The 14,472-nt window shown below is 59.3% G+C and overlaps 2 protein-coding genes across 6 annotated transcripts; one reads left to right on the top strand and one right to left on the bottom strand.

The window, feature by feature from the left end:
- Nucleotides 1-72: 72 nt before the first annotated feature.
- Nucleotides 73-4,121, top strand: crebrf (creb3 regulatory factor). Of its 2 annotated transcripts, XM_086130308.1 has the most exons (9): nt 73-704; nt 1,137-1,262; nt 1,519-1,694; nt 1,761-2,668; nt 2,749-2,946; nt 3,026-3,215; nt 3,287-3,360; nt 3,473-3,592; nt 3,852-4,121. In XM_086130308.1, the coding sequence occupies exons 1-9, from the start codon at nt 696-698 to the stop codon at nt 3,968-3,970; spliced, it is 1,920 nt and encodes a 639-aa protein (XP_085986434.1). In that variant the 5' UTR covers nt 73-695; the 3' UTR covers nt 3,971-4,121. The 2 variants fall into 2 exon arrangements, with proteins under 2 accessions (XP_085986434.1, XP_085986435.1); XM_086130309.1 differs by lacking the exon at nt 73-704 and having other exon boundaries at nt 1,141-1,262; nt 1,524-1,694.
- Nucleotides 4,122-8,587: 4,466 nt separating this feature from the next.
- Nucleotides 8,588-14,453, bottom strand: LOC147194314 (RING finger protein 145-like). Of its 4 annotated transcripts, XM_086130294.1 has the most exons (12): nt 13,796-14,453; nt 12,385-12,611; nt 12,057-12,165; nt 11,884-11,975; nt 11,405-11,640; nt 11,160-11,335; nt 10,940-11,080; nt 10,689-10,871; nt 10,457-10,604; nt 10,173-10,295; nt 9,875-10,108; nt 8,588-9,709 (listed from the first exon to the last, which is right to left on the bottom strand). In XM_086130294.1, the coding sequence occupies exons 2-12, from the start codon at nt 12,566-12,568 to the stop codon at nt 9,314-9,316; spliced, it is 2,022 nt and encodes a 673-aa protein (XP_085986420.1). In that variant the 5' UTR covers nt 12,569-12,611; nt 13,796-14,453; the 3' UTR covers nt 8,588-9,313. The 4 variants fall into 4 exon arrangements, with proteins under 4 accessions (XP_085986420.1, XP_085986419.1, XP_085986417.1 ...); XM_086130293.1 differs by having other exon boundaries at nt 11,160-11,640; XM_086130291.1 differs by having other exon boundaries at nt 10,457-10,871.
- Between the last annotated feature and the right edge of the window lie 19 nt (nt 14,454-14,472).

Below are 14,472 nucleotides of genomic sequence, written 5' to 3'. Positions count from 1 at the left end.
GGGGCGGACCGCCGCCACTCCTCGCCCAATGGAAAAGGGACCTCGCGTGGGTGTGGGCGCGCGGCGGTAGGTTGAGGCTTTGTTTTGCCCCTGCGAGGATGTGAGCGACACAGCATTTTACGGTGGCCTTGGAAAACGTCCACGACCCTTTTTTATTGATTCCGTCGATGTCAAACTCTTCCATAAATATCGTTCTGTGTCTTGGACGGGGCAAGTCCGTCGCGTGCTTCCAGCAAGATTCACCCCATCGGCGCAGGTCCGCCGCGTCGGGGACAAGCCGCTGTCAAAGTCGTGTCGGCCGAGGCGTGATGGGCACGCGCCTTCTAACCAGACGGTCAACCCCCGTTTCTCGCGGGGGTTACCCTCCCAAAAGCACCCGCGATAGGTGAAATCCATGAAGTGGACTCGGCAAATCATTCGGGATGACAGCGGCGACGACAATCCCATCCTTTTGCTGAAAATGTGGGCCGAGTTTGCCTCGCGATGTTTGACGCTCGGACGGCAGCTTTGTTCCCTGATGCTGTTGCGGCGGTTGTCATGTCACGTTTCTGTTGTGTGCCGTCTTCTGAACAGATTGCCTCAAAGTAGGTGGTGCGGAATCCCGACAGCGAGTCTCCCCCGTTTTCCCCCGCCGCTGGGACCGGACCCCGGGCCCAGAGGTTCCCCACCGCTGGAGCGCTAAGCTGCCCCTTGCGATGCCTCAGGTGGGCCCGTAGCTCTGACCGTGACTATCGTGGCCTGACATGTGGGCAAGGAGAGCCGCGGGCGCCCGCCCCTTATCAAACGGAATGGAATGAAATGCCTCGCTAGGAGCCGCTGTAGCCCACGACGAGCGTCCGTTCGCTCCCGCCGAGACGAGGCTGATCCGCTTGACTCCGGCCCGTCACTAGGCCACACCCCTAAAATGCACACGCACGACGACCAAGTCCATCAATAATTGCACTTGAGCTCAGCAGTTGACTTTTCAACCTTGTCTTTGATCCGAGCCGTTGGCATCGCTCCTTTCGGAGTCCGGAAGGTTGCCTCGGCACAAATGGCATTTCAATGGCTCGCCTCGTGCGTTTGTGCCAAGGTGCCGCGTGGTTGTCTTCATCAGATCCTAAGTGTGTGTGTGTGTGTGTGTACGCGCGCCGCAGCCCAGCGTGAGTGGGATGGAGCCTCCCTTTGGGGACGACTTTCAGCACTTCTTCTCAGCGGACCAGGCGCTGACCAGCACCGAGCTGCTTGCCAACACCTCCGACCCCGACTTCATGTACGAGCTGGTGAGTGAGCGAGCGCCACGGCGCCCGCGCCGCAACTCGTCGCCGTTCTTTCCTTGACGGCGTCAGTCAAATCTCTTTCTCGCTCCAAAGCCTTCTCCAGACGATGCGGTTCCTTGTTTCCATCGTTAAAAGCCGCGCGCTTGAAAGTGCGGGGGGGAAAAAGTTGCTACTTTTCGTGCCGTGTCCAGCAAGGGGGCCCCGTTTCATTTGCAATTTGTAACGGTCACCCCCCCCCCCCCCCCGGGGCCCCGCCCAGGACAGGGACACGAGTCAGCGACAGAGTCCGTACGCCGAGGGCCCGGTGGGCGCGGCCGACGGCGCCAAGGATGCCGACGCCGAGCAGCAGCTTCTGATGGGGCTGGGAGAGGGCGACGCGGCGCCCGGCGGCTGCGCCTTTGAGCGGTGGGACTCGTACTGGGAGGACCTCACCAGGTAGGACGGCCCGGCCCGTCGGAGGCCGCGCGCGTGTGTAAAACGTGTGCGTGCGCGCCCGTTCAGGTACACGCGTCTGGCCAGCTGCGACATCTGGGGCACCAAGGAGGTGGACTTCCTGGGCTTGGACGACTTCTCCAGCCCGTACCAGGACGAGGAGGTGATCGGCCGGACGCCCACCCTGGCCCAGCTCAACGGCGAGGACTCGCAGCCCGTTTGCGAGGCCCTGTACCCCCCGAGCGAGGCCAGCCCACCGGGCCCCCAGCCGCCGCCGACCCCCGCCAAGCGAGCGCCGCCGCCGGCGTCGGGCGCCGGCCTCACCCGCCCCTCGGCCGGCCGCGCCTCCTCGTCCCGCCCCTCCGACGGCCTCCTGCCGGACTTCCCCGAAGGCTTCCGAAAGGCCACCCGGCCGGTGCCGTCCAGCACCGACACGGTGGCCAAGACCCAGGCCCGCCAGCGCGCCGCCCCCGAGACGGCGGCCGACGCGGACCGCGCGCGCCCGAGCGCCCCCCAAGTCGGGGCCGACGGACGCTCGCGGACCCGTTCGGGGAGGGCGGACGCGCCCCCGCGCCGCCGCGACCCGCCGTCCGCGTCGGCGCCCCCCGCCGGCCGCGGCTTCCGGGGCGCCCCTCCTCCGGAAGGCGCCGGCCCCGCGCCCCCCGGGCCGGAGCGCGACGCCCGAGTCCGGGAGGAGGCGGCGCAGGAGGAGGAGGAGAGCAAAGAGGAAGAGCACAACTACTCGTTGTTCCTCACGCAAAGCCGCCCGGCCGGCAGGAGCCTCCCGCGGCTGGACGAGGAAGAGGAGGAGGAGGAGGAAGAGGACGAGGAGGACGAGGACGAGGAGGACGACGAGGGCGAAGAAGACCACGACGAAGGCTTCGGCAGCGAGCGCGAGCTGTCGGACAACGAGGACGAGGACGAAGACTACGAGGCCGACAAGGACGACGACATGAGCGACGCCTTCTCGGAGCCCGGTGGGCGCGCGGCCGCCGCCGCCGCCGCGCACGCGCGGCCGTCCTTCCTTTCGCTCACCTCTTGTCCTTCTTTCGGCCAGGCTGCGACGCCTCCCGGCCGGAGGACGCCGAGGGCTCGGCGGCGGGCGCGTCGAGCCGCAAGCGGGGCAAGCGCCGCTACTTCTGGGAGTACAGCGAGCAGCTGACGCCGTCCAAGCAGGAGCGCATGCTGAAGCCTTCCGAGTGGGACCGCCACACGCTGCCCAGCAACCTGTACCAGAAGAACGGCCCCCCGCACGGTAAGGCGGCCGAGCTCGCGGGCGCGCGTCGGGCGGCCCGTATCGCCGTAACGCCGGGGTCTCGCTCTGCGGCCGGCAGGCAAGTACGCGCTGAAGAGGTCTCGGCGCACCGACGTGGAGGACTTGACGCCCAACCCCCGCAAGCTCCTGCAGATCGGCACCGAGCTGCGCAAGCTCAACAAGGTGATCGGCGACCTGACGCCCGTCAGCGAGCTGCCGCTCACCGCCAGGCCGTGGTCGCGCAAGGAAAAGAACAAGCTGGCCTCCAGGTAAGGAAGGCGTCGCCCGCCGCCGCCGCCGCCGCCGCCTCACGCGCTGACGTGAGTGACGCTGTGCGCAGGGCGTGCCGGCTGAAGAAGAAGGCGCAATACGAAGCCAACAAAGTCAAGCTGTGGGGCCTCAGCACCGAGTACGGTACGTTTGGGCCTCGCTCGCCGGCCGCGGAAATCAGCGACTCGGGTCATGCGAAGAAAGCCCCCCCCGTTGACCCTTCTGTTTTGTTTTGTTTTTTGTGTGCTTCCTGTAGATCGCCTGCTGTTTGTCATCAACGCCATCAAGGAGGAGATCGTGAGCCGCGCCGACAACTCGTCTCCCGGCGCCGGCGGCATGAGCGACGCGCTGGACAGAATCATCCGGGACAAGCTCGGTGAGGCCAAAACGCCGCTCGCCACTTTGCCCTTTGGGGGCAAACGCGCCCCGACTTCCAAGCGCTTCCAAGTTTGCGGGGGCGTCGATTTTGCTTTGCGTTGCGAGTCGAGATCGGAAAAGATGCAGCCCGCATTTGAAACGGAGCTTCGAAGTGACGCTTTGAGTCGGCTCCCGCAAAAAAAGGATTTGTCAGATGACCATCCTTGCCGGAATTGCCACGATGATTTCTCACGGACGCATTTCCTTTGTGTCGGCAGTGTCGCCCCCCATCGCCGGGCAGACTTCGGACTTTGTCAACAAGATCTTGGAGAACACGGGATCCGGCGACCCCACCGGCGGGCTGCTGGGCCTGCGGGTCCCCACCTCCAAAATGTAGCGGGCCGGCAGCGGTGGTCCCGCTTCACCCCGCCCCCCCCCCCCCCTTCTCAGCTTTGCATGCCCCTCCCGCCCGGCGTCCACGCCCACGTGTCATCGCGCGCCCCCGCCGGATGCCCCCCCCCCCAAGGATCCCGTCGCCGCCGCGTTCCGAGCGGAACGGCAAGTAGTTTGGTGCTAGTCCCACGCGGGCGAGGCCGATCGGTTGTCGGGCCGCCGGGAAGAAGGTGAAGCTGAGGATGGCCCCGCCCCCTCCTTGTACAGTCGACGTGAGTGGGCTCACGCTAGTGTTCCGAGTGATCCGATTCTATTCATTGTGCCTTGTGTGTGTGTGTGTGTGTGGACGGAGATGTTGCGATGTGTTTGAGGATCTGGCGAATGTGTGTAAATAGGAGCGCTCTGCTTGCGCGATGCCACAGAGTCACCGCATGCGTGCGCGTGCGTGTGCGTGTGCGAGCGTGCGCGTCAGGCCTCTGCAATAGATGAGAGTTGCGCGCCGGTACGCTCCGGGCGGGCGAGACCGAGAGCTATTTTTGTGTTACAAAGGAGTATTTGCACACTATTGATCTATTTTCATTGATTGTTTTGTACCAAAGACACATGCAACAAAATGGCCACGCAGCCAGGCAAAGTAAGGTTTTGCACAGCTTACGTGACACCGTATTGAATGTAGATGTGGGGCGAGGGAGGGGGGGTCGTCCGAGGAAGCCCGATGGAACTGTGACGCGCGCTCGTTGGGTCCACAAACAAAACATTTCTTTTCGCTTCATGTTACGAGCCCGCTGGTGAAGTGTGCCAACGCGACAAATTACCCCCCCGCCCCGCCTCCTGTATTGTCCCGTACTCCGCCACGGGGAAAGTTGCGGCCGTCGGTCGTCAAGCGAGCGGCGGCGGCTCCTTCAAATCGCGCGCGGGGGCGGAAGAAACGAAGGATCGCGTGGCGGCGCCCGAAAGTGGTTTGCCGCGATGCCGGCCAGCCGTTCCCAAGGCGCTCGCCGCATCTCGGGCGGGGTCCGCCTCCAACATCCGTGCGGACGTGGACAAATTCCCAGAGGGATTCCGGTTGCTATTTCCACGAGTGAATTTGAAAATGCACTATTCTGCCTTTTATTCTGGAAAAAAATGCCTTGATTCTCTCCCCCAAAAGAGGCCCGCGTAGTGGGAAACTTTTGCATTGCGCAGGGGGGCGGGGGAGGGGGGGGACTTTTATCATAGCGGGACCTCCGATCTCCGTCCTGATACTTTGCGGTCTGAAGATTTATTTGCATGCCGGCACCTTTTTTCCAGTCCCCGTAAAGCGAAAATGGAAATGTCCCGGAAGGTCCAAATGCTTGATATTTTTCCCGGTGAGCTCGCATGTGAAGAAGGGACAACTCGGTGCTCTTCAGGAAGGACCATCCAAGATTCCTCGTTAACTCGCTCTCCTCTCCCGTCCGTTTCCACTTTTTGTAAATAGTTACAGAGTGTGCTCGCTGTCGACACTATAGAAGACTCGATATCGACAGAAAAAGACATTTATATATACAGTATATATATATATATATAGATCTATATATATCGAGAGAGAGAGAGAGATACACACACACGTGTCAAAAGTACTAGATATATCTTTATGTTGAACACAATTGCACTTTGTCCAAAAAAAGAAAAAAAAATCTGAAAACAAAAAGCATTTTTCTTCCATTTGCTGCTACAAAAAACAAAACAAACAAAAAACCACACAAAACAAAAGAAGGCCCGGTGTGAATGCTGCAAGTGTACTTGAGCGCCGCCGCCCGTCGCTCCCTCCGCGAGTCGGATCGGCGCGGGCCGCCGTCCGCTTTTGCGGCCCGGGCGCCGTCTCGCGACCCGCTCCGTGGGTCGCGAGACGGCGATCGGGGCCCTTCCGTGGTGCGCGCCATCGCGGTCTGCGACCCGACCTTGTGCGGCGCCGTCCCGAAGCCCGCGCGGTTCCTCGGGACCCCGGCGAGCGCGGCGGGCCCTTTGCCTTGAGATGAGATTTCCTATGGAAAAGTAATTGATTGTTCTTTGACTTTCTTCAGGGTGATGTACAGCCTAGAGAGCTATATTGTTAGCGTTTGTAAACTGATTTCTACTTGTGACTTCATGAGAGGGCGGGGCTTCGAAGTTCTATATCACTGTACTGTATATGGCACGCCAACCACCCAGACTCAATTTGGACTTTATGGCCTTCTCTTCGACCACTTTGACAACTACTCCATAAGACGGGCGGGCGGCCGGCCCACCCGGGGGGGGGGTTGCGTCCCCCCCCCCCGGGTGGGCCGGCCGGCCGCCGCATCCGGTCAATGTCCACCCGCTCGGCCTGATCGGCTCAGAACCACCTTGACTGAAGTAGCAAACTTTGTCCGTTCTGTGTGTGTGTGTGTGTGTGTGTGTGTGTGTGTGTAAGAGAGATCGGTCAACCGCCGGCTGACTGACGACAACTGGCCGTCGTGCACGTGTGCGTGTGTGTTGGGACAAGATGGGAACTCTGTGGCATTTTTTCTAGTGGAGGAAAAGAAAGTAGAGAGAATTCCCGCCAGTAAATGTCGTTCTTTTCTTTGGAGGCGTTAACGTGTGCTACTTTGTCAAATAATAAACGTGGATGCTGAAGCTCATCCTTTCCTTCCTTCTCTTTATTCTTTGGCCATTCCGGACAAATGTGCTGTTGGAAATGCAAACGCCGCCCTCGGTCATCTTTTGGGGAAGGCCGAGCGAGGCCAAAGGTGTCAAAGAACCGCGACGGCGTACTTGAATCAAAATCACGGGCCGTTCTTCCTCGGGGGTCAGTCGAGGTCACGCGCGCCACTGTGCAGAGGCGCTCCTCGCCGAGATCATCTTCATGAACTCGCCAAAGCAAACCTCCAAATCAAGGACAGAAAGACGCGGTATCGTTTGAGGTGATGCGGAACTCGGAAAAGCACACGATTGCCCTGCGGGGGGCCTGCGCCGGATGGCGCCGCGACGCTTTGCTGTTGAGTGCGCATGCGCAGACCTTTTTGGCCCCCCCAACAAAAACCAAAAGGGCCCACTCAAAATTAACACAATTCAAATCAACATGCATTCTCGTGCATTCTCTGAACACAAGGTGAGGTGAAGAGAAAGTCTACACACCCGATTAAAAAAAAAAAACGACCATGTGTAGTAAGGCGTTTTCAGGCCGAAAAAAACGACCATGTATAGTAAGCCGTTTTTAGCCGAAAAAAACGACATAGTATAGTAAGCCGTTTTTAGGCCGAAAAAACAACATAGTATAGTAAGGCGTTTTTAGCCCGAAAAAAACGACATAGTATAGTAAGGGGTTTTCGGGCCGAAAAAAACGACCATGTATAGTAAGGCGTTTTTAGGCCGAAAAAAATGACATAGTATAGTAAGGCGTTTTCAGGCCGAAAAAAACGACCATGTATAGTAAGGCGTTTTTAGCCGAAAAAAAACGACATAGTATAGTAAGCCGTTTTTAGGCCAAAAAAACAACATAGTATAGTAAGGCGTTTTTAGCCCAAAAAAAAACGACAGTATAGTAAGGCGTTTTTAGCCCAAAAAAAAACGACAGTATAGTAAGGCGTTTTTAGCCCCAAAAAAAACGACAGTATAGTAAGGCGTTTTTAGCCGAAAAAAATGACATATTTTAGTAAGCCGTTTTTAGCCGAAAAAAACGACCATGTATAGTAAGCCGTTTTCAGGCCGAAAAAAACGACATAGTATAGTAAGGCGTTTTTAGCCCAAAAAAAACGACAGTATAGTAAGGCGTTTTTAGCCGAAAAAACGACATAGTATAGTAAGGTGTTTTTAGGCCGAAAAAAATGACATAGTAATGTAAGGCGTTTTTAGGCTGAAAAAAACGACATAGTATGTAGTAAGGCGTTTTTAGCCCGAAAAAAACAACATAGTATAGTAAGCCGTTTTTAGCCGAAAAAAACGACCATGTATAGTAAGGCGTCTGGACGATCGGCATATTTGACATGCACTCCGGAAAGTTTGCAGGAAAAAGTAACCTTCTGTTTGGTTTTGTATTTTCACACATCACTGAGTGGGGTTTGAACCAGGGTTGCCTGGACCAAACACCTGCATCAGTACCCCTACACCACCAGTGACTGTGACTTGCCCTGCACTATAGGCGTATTTGGCATGCACTAGGGAGGGTTTACAAAAAAAAGCAAAGCATTTGGTGTATTTTATTTTCATATGTGACCGAGCGGGGTTTGAACCCAGGGAGCCTGGACCGAAGGCCGGCACATGTGCCTCTACACTACGACACGTGGTCGTTTTTTTTGGCTAAAAACGACTAACTATACTATGTCGTTTTTTTCGGCCTAAAAACACCTTACTATACTGTCGTTTTTTTTTTCGGCTTAAAAACGCCTTACTATATATACCATGTCCTTTTTTTCGGGCTAATAACGCCTTACTATACATGGTCGTTTTTTTTCGGGTCAAAAACGCACCGCGGAAACCCTTTCAAGACGCAGAGCTAACGTGCGGCGCAGCCACGATCTCCTTCAAGCGCAGACGGCCGATGAAAAGCGAATCAAACCGCCAGAGTGGCTCCGTTACCGAGATTTCAAAGCAACGGAGAATCCATGATTAGCTTTGGAATGAACAGACATTTCATTGAAAGTTTACCTGGTTTTCCTTTATTTCGGGGTCATCTCCAAAATGAGCTGGCACATCATCTTATTTGAAAAATCAAGAGCGGAAATTGGAAGTCAGTGCTGATGTCAGCCTCGGTTGAGTTCTTCACAAACTTGAAGGCAATACAAAGTTCACGTCACATCTTAAAAGAAAAAGAACAAACTGAAAAAGGACTGGCAGGTGTTCATCATACATTGCTCATTGCGCATGTATTCATTCTGAACCACGCTAACACCGCGACAAGGTAACGGGCGCCGTCCGCGTCCCGCCGCTCCCACTCCGGAGGGTGGAGTGATCACACCGGCTGGGAGGGACGCATCATTTGGGCCGGGGGTGTCAACGGTCAAGTCGTATGTCGTACAAATGACAGTCTGGAACACGCATCGAGGAAGAAAGATGCTTAAGATGCTTTGTTGGAAACGTGCGGGCGTTCACGCCGCAGCATGCGTCGCGATGCGAATCCCGCGCTCAGCATCGGCCAGTCGGGAAACGAGCCGGACATCGCCGCGGCGTCCCGCCGCGTGTCCGATCATTCGCTCGTTCCCGACCCCCCGATCGCGACCGCGAGATCTCCAGTGGACCTTTTCAGGAACGGTCGAGGTCCACCGCGTCCAAATCTCAATGCCGCGAGAAAGGGTTTTGGCAACCGGACCAGGCGGGGGGGGGGGGGGGGGGGGGGGGGGGGGGCACCGAGCGCTCGGAACGTGCGAGTTCACATGCCCACGACGTCGCCTCTTAAGGCGTCACGGGTCTCGGAGACGTGACGGGATGATCCGGGATCGTCCGATCGGATGCCGGGCGTGGCCGAGGCTCGGCCCCCGGCCTCGTCACCTCCCTCCAGAGACGAGGGGGGCGTGTCCAACACGTCAGAAGGGGACGGGCGGTCCGCACGAGACGAAGACGGAGCGGCTCCTCCCTCCGCGGGCTTCCCCTCGCCGACCGCCCCCTGTCCGGCAGGCGCGCGATCGGCCGGGGCCGCGTCGGCGGCCGACTGGCTCTTGAGTTGAGCGTGACAGAGCGGACACGTCTCCTGAACGTACAGCCACTTCTTCAGACAGCCCGCGTGGAAGAAATGGCTGCACGGCGTGATGACGGCGCTGCTCAGGTCCTGAGGGAGCAAGTCGAGACGTTAACGGGGCAATGACCGGAGGATACGCGTCAAAGCTTCGTACGCGGCGACACCGCGCGGACGACACCTCGCGCCGCCCGTCAACGTGTCATTCGACGCGGCGAGACGCCATCGTTTGACGGCAAAAGGGGGGGCGAGCGTGACCTGGTAGCAGATGGCGCAGATGTCGTTGTAGCGCCGCAGCTGCGCCGGGCTGGCGGCGGGGAGGCTCTTGATCTTGTTGACGGCGTCGCGGCGCAGCAGGAAGCTCTGCCAGCCCAGCTGCGCCCGCAGCCACACGTTGTAGTACGAGTGCACCAGGATGATGGTGCCGCCCATCACGCTCCACTCGCCGAACACCGTCTCCGACACGCCGTAGCACACCACGCACACCGCCACCTGATGGACACGCGCACATCCTGCCATCCGCGCACCCCCTTGCGGTCGCGCTCGCGGTACGTACCAGAAACTCCAGCAGCCTGTAGGTCCCGTTGACGCAGTAGATGACCTCGTCCATGTTCTCCACCGGAGCCTTGCGGAATTCCTCCACCATGAAAAGCACGTAGATGAGCAGAGTGCCCAGCACCTGAACGCACAGGCGGTCACGACGCTCGTCAGCCACGCCCCCAATCGCAGACGTTCTACTCGCACGCGTGCAAAACGCGACGGACACGCAGCGGTCTCCCGACGTCTCTCGCACATCTCAAGTAGAACACGTACAAGTCGCGTGAAACACACGCGCCCGACCTGCAGCGACGTGAGGATGGAGGACGAGATGATGATGAGGAGCCAGAAGTCCATGTGGAAGAACTGACAGATCATGTAGGCCATGTAGGCCGGGAAGACCAGCAGGAAGAGGCACAGCGACACGGCTCGGAAGTGCTTCCACAGGCTCCTGGCGGGAAGCGCGACGGGGACGACGACGAGGGTTAAGCGGCGGCCCGGCCCGGCCGAGCGGCCGGCGGCGGCGCCGACGTACCTGTCCCTGGAGGCCCCCAGCGCCAGCACAATGGGGTCGGCGATCTCCAGCATAGACTGGAGGATGGAGGCCACCACGATGAAGAGGATGATGGACAGGAGGAAGGCCCGGTGGATCACCTGCAGCTCGATCAGCCCCGTCTGGACCGCCAGGATCAGCAGGGTGATGCCCTCCGTCACGCCCCTGCGCAAAAAGGTCACGCATGCGTGGGACCGCGGGGCACGCGCCAAAGGCGGGCGGGGGCGGCCCACCTGTGCATGGTGTTGTCGTTGATGAAGGCCCGGTAGCCCTGCAGGTAGAACTTGCAGAGGGTGAGGACGCCCAGCGCGATGAAGGAGACGGTGAAGACCAGGCCCAGGAGCGAGTAGGGCGTACTGCAGCACTCGGCCACGCTGCGCGGGAGTCGCGCACACACACACGCGCACGGTTGACACGGGGTCCGCCGCGGGCGCGGCCGGGCTCGGCACCCACCTGGTGAGGAAGAGGAAGAGGAGCCTCTCTCTGGAGGCGGGCCGGTCCCGGGTGCTGAAGTAGGAGTAGATCTGCAGAGCGAAGAGCAGCAGCCAGAAGCACATGAAGAGGACGGGCAGGACCAGCCGGTTCCACAAGGACACGGCCAGAGCCAGAAGACCGTACACCTCCGCCACCTGGACACGCGGGCCCCAGAGAAGCTCAGCCCGAGCCCGGCGCGCACTCGGCCTCGGCCGCTCACTCGCCTGGGCCAGCTGGCGGTAGGCCGTCTTGGCCAGCTCGTACGGCACCAGCAGGTTGGACGCCAGGAAGTAGATGACCTCCAGGCCCGTGAAGATCACGGAGAACTTGTTGATGAACACGATGGTCCCCGGGGGCACCAGGCACAGCCGGGCCACCAGCGGCAGCAGGTGGGCCGAGAAGAGCCAGATCCGTTTGGTCCGCATCACGCAAGAGCACAGCGTGCACACCACCAGCTGACCTGGGAACGGCAACGGCCCACGCCGCGACCGCGATCAAACCTTCACTTGAACCTCATCCCGGGCCCTCCGTTATCTTTCAAACGGTGACCCGGACACACGGGCGCGACCGAAGCACCCCGGTCCGCGCCCCTCCCTCCCGCGCACGCGCACGGATACAAGACGCAGAAGTTCCGAGGGGGTCCGGCCGGCACGAGGGGCGGCCGTCGCGCTCCGTCGACGGACGGCGGCCGGCCGGCGCTCACCTACGAGCGCCGTGGTGAATCGGTTCATGGAGAGCGGCTCCAGGTAGACGGCGCCCTCGTGGCCCGACTCCAGCTCACCGCGCACGTAATCCCTGAGCACAACGCAGAACGGACGCGTTCAGGCCCCGCCCCGTCCGCGCCGTTTCAGCTGGCGGTTGCACGCGCGCGCAGACCTGGACACCTGGTGGCCGGCAAAGAGCAGCAGGGCGGTGAGCGCGTAGAGGTAAAGCTTGACCAGGTGCTGACGGGGCAGGGTGAGAAGCACCAGGCTCAGGATGTAACCTGTGACGCACACACACACACACACACACACACATTTGTGTGACGTTGCAGCCAAGCTGGGCAAGAGAAACGCCAAACAAAATCCCTAAAAATCAGATTTGGACGGATTATTTCCTCTCTCGTTGGTGGAAAGCGCGCAGCTCGGCGGAGACACGCTTTGAACGACGGCTGGCGCCAAAACAGACAACGTCCCCCGCCGGCCGAGCGTGCGGTACTCACCCACGTAGTGCAGGTAGAGCGCCAGGTACTTGTACTGGAAGAGGGGGTTGTCGGACAGGCCGGATCGCTGGATCTTCTGGAAGAAGGAGCCCACGTCCCATCGGTACAGCACGTCCAGCAGCACGATGCTGGGCACGCGCAGGCCCACGTTCAGCACCGCCTCCACGCGCTCCTTCACCGCCATGGCCGCGCCGCACCACTACGATGGGACGGTAGGGCAGGGGGCGCTGCGGCGCAACAACAACATGTGACCCTTGGGAGAAGCTTGCCGGAGGACACTCAAAACGGTGGATGGAGCCAAGTCATACAGGTTCAAAGGCAAAGTCAAAAGTCAGCAAATGCTCATGAAACGGATGGATGGAAATCGCCAGACGCGCATGGCGGGACTGAGCTTCCGATTCCGACCGCTCGAAATGAGCAGTGGAAACGATTTCTCGTCACAATCCGATTCGTCGACTGATTGACAGACGATTTGATTTATGGAAAGAATGCGGCCCGAGCAGAAGATGGATTGGATCTTCATCTTCAAGATGGGCCTTGGAGACTCTTCTCCTTTTCGGTCCGGGGCACGCCAAGACGGGCCGCGTTGCGATCAGCAAATCTGCCGCGGGTCGGGCCCACAGTCTCCGACGGGAGACGCGGCTCGATATTTGCTATGCGGACGGCCGACGCGCGAGACTGCCGGTGTCAGCGGTGCCGTGTGTTGACGCGGCTCGTTGCCCGGGGCGGGCCGAAGCGACTCGCGTGCCGCGTCGCCTTCGCGGCAGCAGCAACAAAGCGATGCCGCCGACGCCGCTAGCGACGCATCGCCGCAGTCCGCGGGATTTTGATCGCGTAATCCTCCGCGTACCTCTCCGAAATGAGTTCGGTTCGCGGCCGGAGACGTTTTCGTGGCGGATGAACGCCAGCGACGGGCGTCGATGGCCACATGAACTCGAGTAACCTCTCCGTCCGTTAATCGGTCTGTCGGTCTGTCCGTTCGGGTACCGATGCTTCGCCGGCATTCGTTGGAGAAACTACACGCGAATTCGCCGGAGCTGTTCAAACCCCAATTAACAATAATTCTCTCGCGTCACCTCATCACGTGCACGCCAACACCGAAGATTACGATGTCCGCAACGAGCGCGGAGCCAACCGCTCCAGCTAACAGCTAGCCTAGCCGCTTACCTAGCTCGCCAAAGAAAGTGACGTCACCAAAACACAAGTCACACATGCTTCGGGGGGAAAACACCCGCAAGTAAAACATTTCGGCGCAGGCGCTCAGAGGCTAAACAGCTTTAGCGGCGCTTTGGTCGCCGCTTCGGCAAAGCGTCTTTAGCTTCGTCGAGCTTCTTTTGGCTGAGCTTAGCTTAGCTTAGCCGGCTAGCGCGCAGTTTGACAGGTTCAAAATGGCGGACAAGGTCCAACTTACGCGCGAAGGCCGCCGTCGGCGTTTCGAGTGCGCGTTGGAGCCTCGGCGGGGAGCTGCCCGGTGGGGGCTCGGAGCATTTTAGCCGGGCCGAGCCCGAACCGAGCCTCGTCGAGCTCACAGGAGGCGGCGGATCCGCGCGTCTTCTGCATCTCGCCCAGAAGCCATCCCGAGAAGGCAGCCTCCGCCCGCAGTCCGACGCGAGCCTGGAGTGCGCAAGTACGCATGCGCAGTCGCTGCCAGGCTTCGGCGAGTCCGCGCTTGGGGGCGGACGGGTCGTGCCAGCCGCTCGCCCGAGTTCACCTCCTTCCCCCAACTTTCAACTCTTGAGCCCATTTCAGTTGACACCGCACTTGAAAACCAATGCACGACATCAGTACAAGACGTTGTTTTGTTGACCGTACCGGGGGGAATAGGCCCGGGACTTTCTTTGTGCTTTTAAGGAGGTTCTTGTTTTGTTTTGGCATTCTGGCCGAAGAATATTTCACAAAAGAGCTCAGCCTAATGTAAATGATTGACTTCAAGGTAATCGCAAACATGTTTCACGTGCAACGGCCAGACAATCGATCCGAATCGGGACAACAAATGGGTTTATTCCATGACGTATAGTTTAGGAAAACAAACAACCGGGCAACGTTGTGTTGGCCGGTCCCACGCGAACTTCAGAAATTGTCAATAGT

Source organism: Hippocampus guttulatus, chromosome 15, assembly GCF_054856545.1.
Source record: "Hippocampus guttulatus isolate MCC_2025c chromosome 15, RoL_Hgut_1.0, whole genome shotgun sequence".
In the NCBI taxonomy this organism is placed as follows: domain Eukaryota; kingdom Metazoa; phylum Chordata; class Actinopteri; order Syngnathiformes; family Syngnathidae; genus Hippocampus; species Hippocampus guttulatus.
The sequence above is the reverse complement of the archived record's forward strand: the minus strand, read 5'-3'. Positions and strand labels throughout refer to the sequence as shown.

Excerpts from the sequence above, each read along its gene's own strand:
- crebrf (XM_086130308.1), top strand. Across the intron at positions 1,695-1,760 it reads TACTGGGAGGACCTCACCAG|GTACACGCGTCTGGCCAGCT; the intron begins GTAGGACGGCCC and ends GCGCCCGTTCAG. Across the intron at positions 3,593-3,851 it reads AATCATCCGGGACAAGCTCG|TGTCGCCCCCCATCGCCGGG; the intron begins GTGAGGCCAAAA and ends TTGTGTCGGCAG.
- LOC147194314 (XM_086130291.1), bottom strand. The coding sequence starts at position 12,568 with ATGGCGGTGAAGGAGCGCGTGGAGGCGGTGCTGAACGTGGGCCTGCGC. Across the intron at positions 10,872-10,939 it reads AACGACAACACCATGCACAG|GGGCGTGACGGAGGGCATCA; the intron begins GTGGGCCGCCCC and ends CTTTTTGCGCAG. Across the intron at positions 9,710-9,874 it reads TCTGCGCCATCTGCTACCAG|GACCTGAGCAGCGCCGTCAT; the intron begins GTCACGCTCGCC and ends TTGCTCCCTCAG.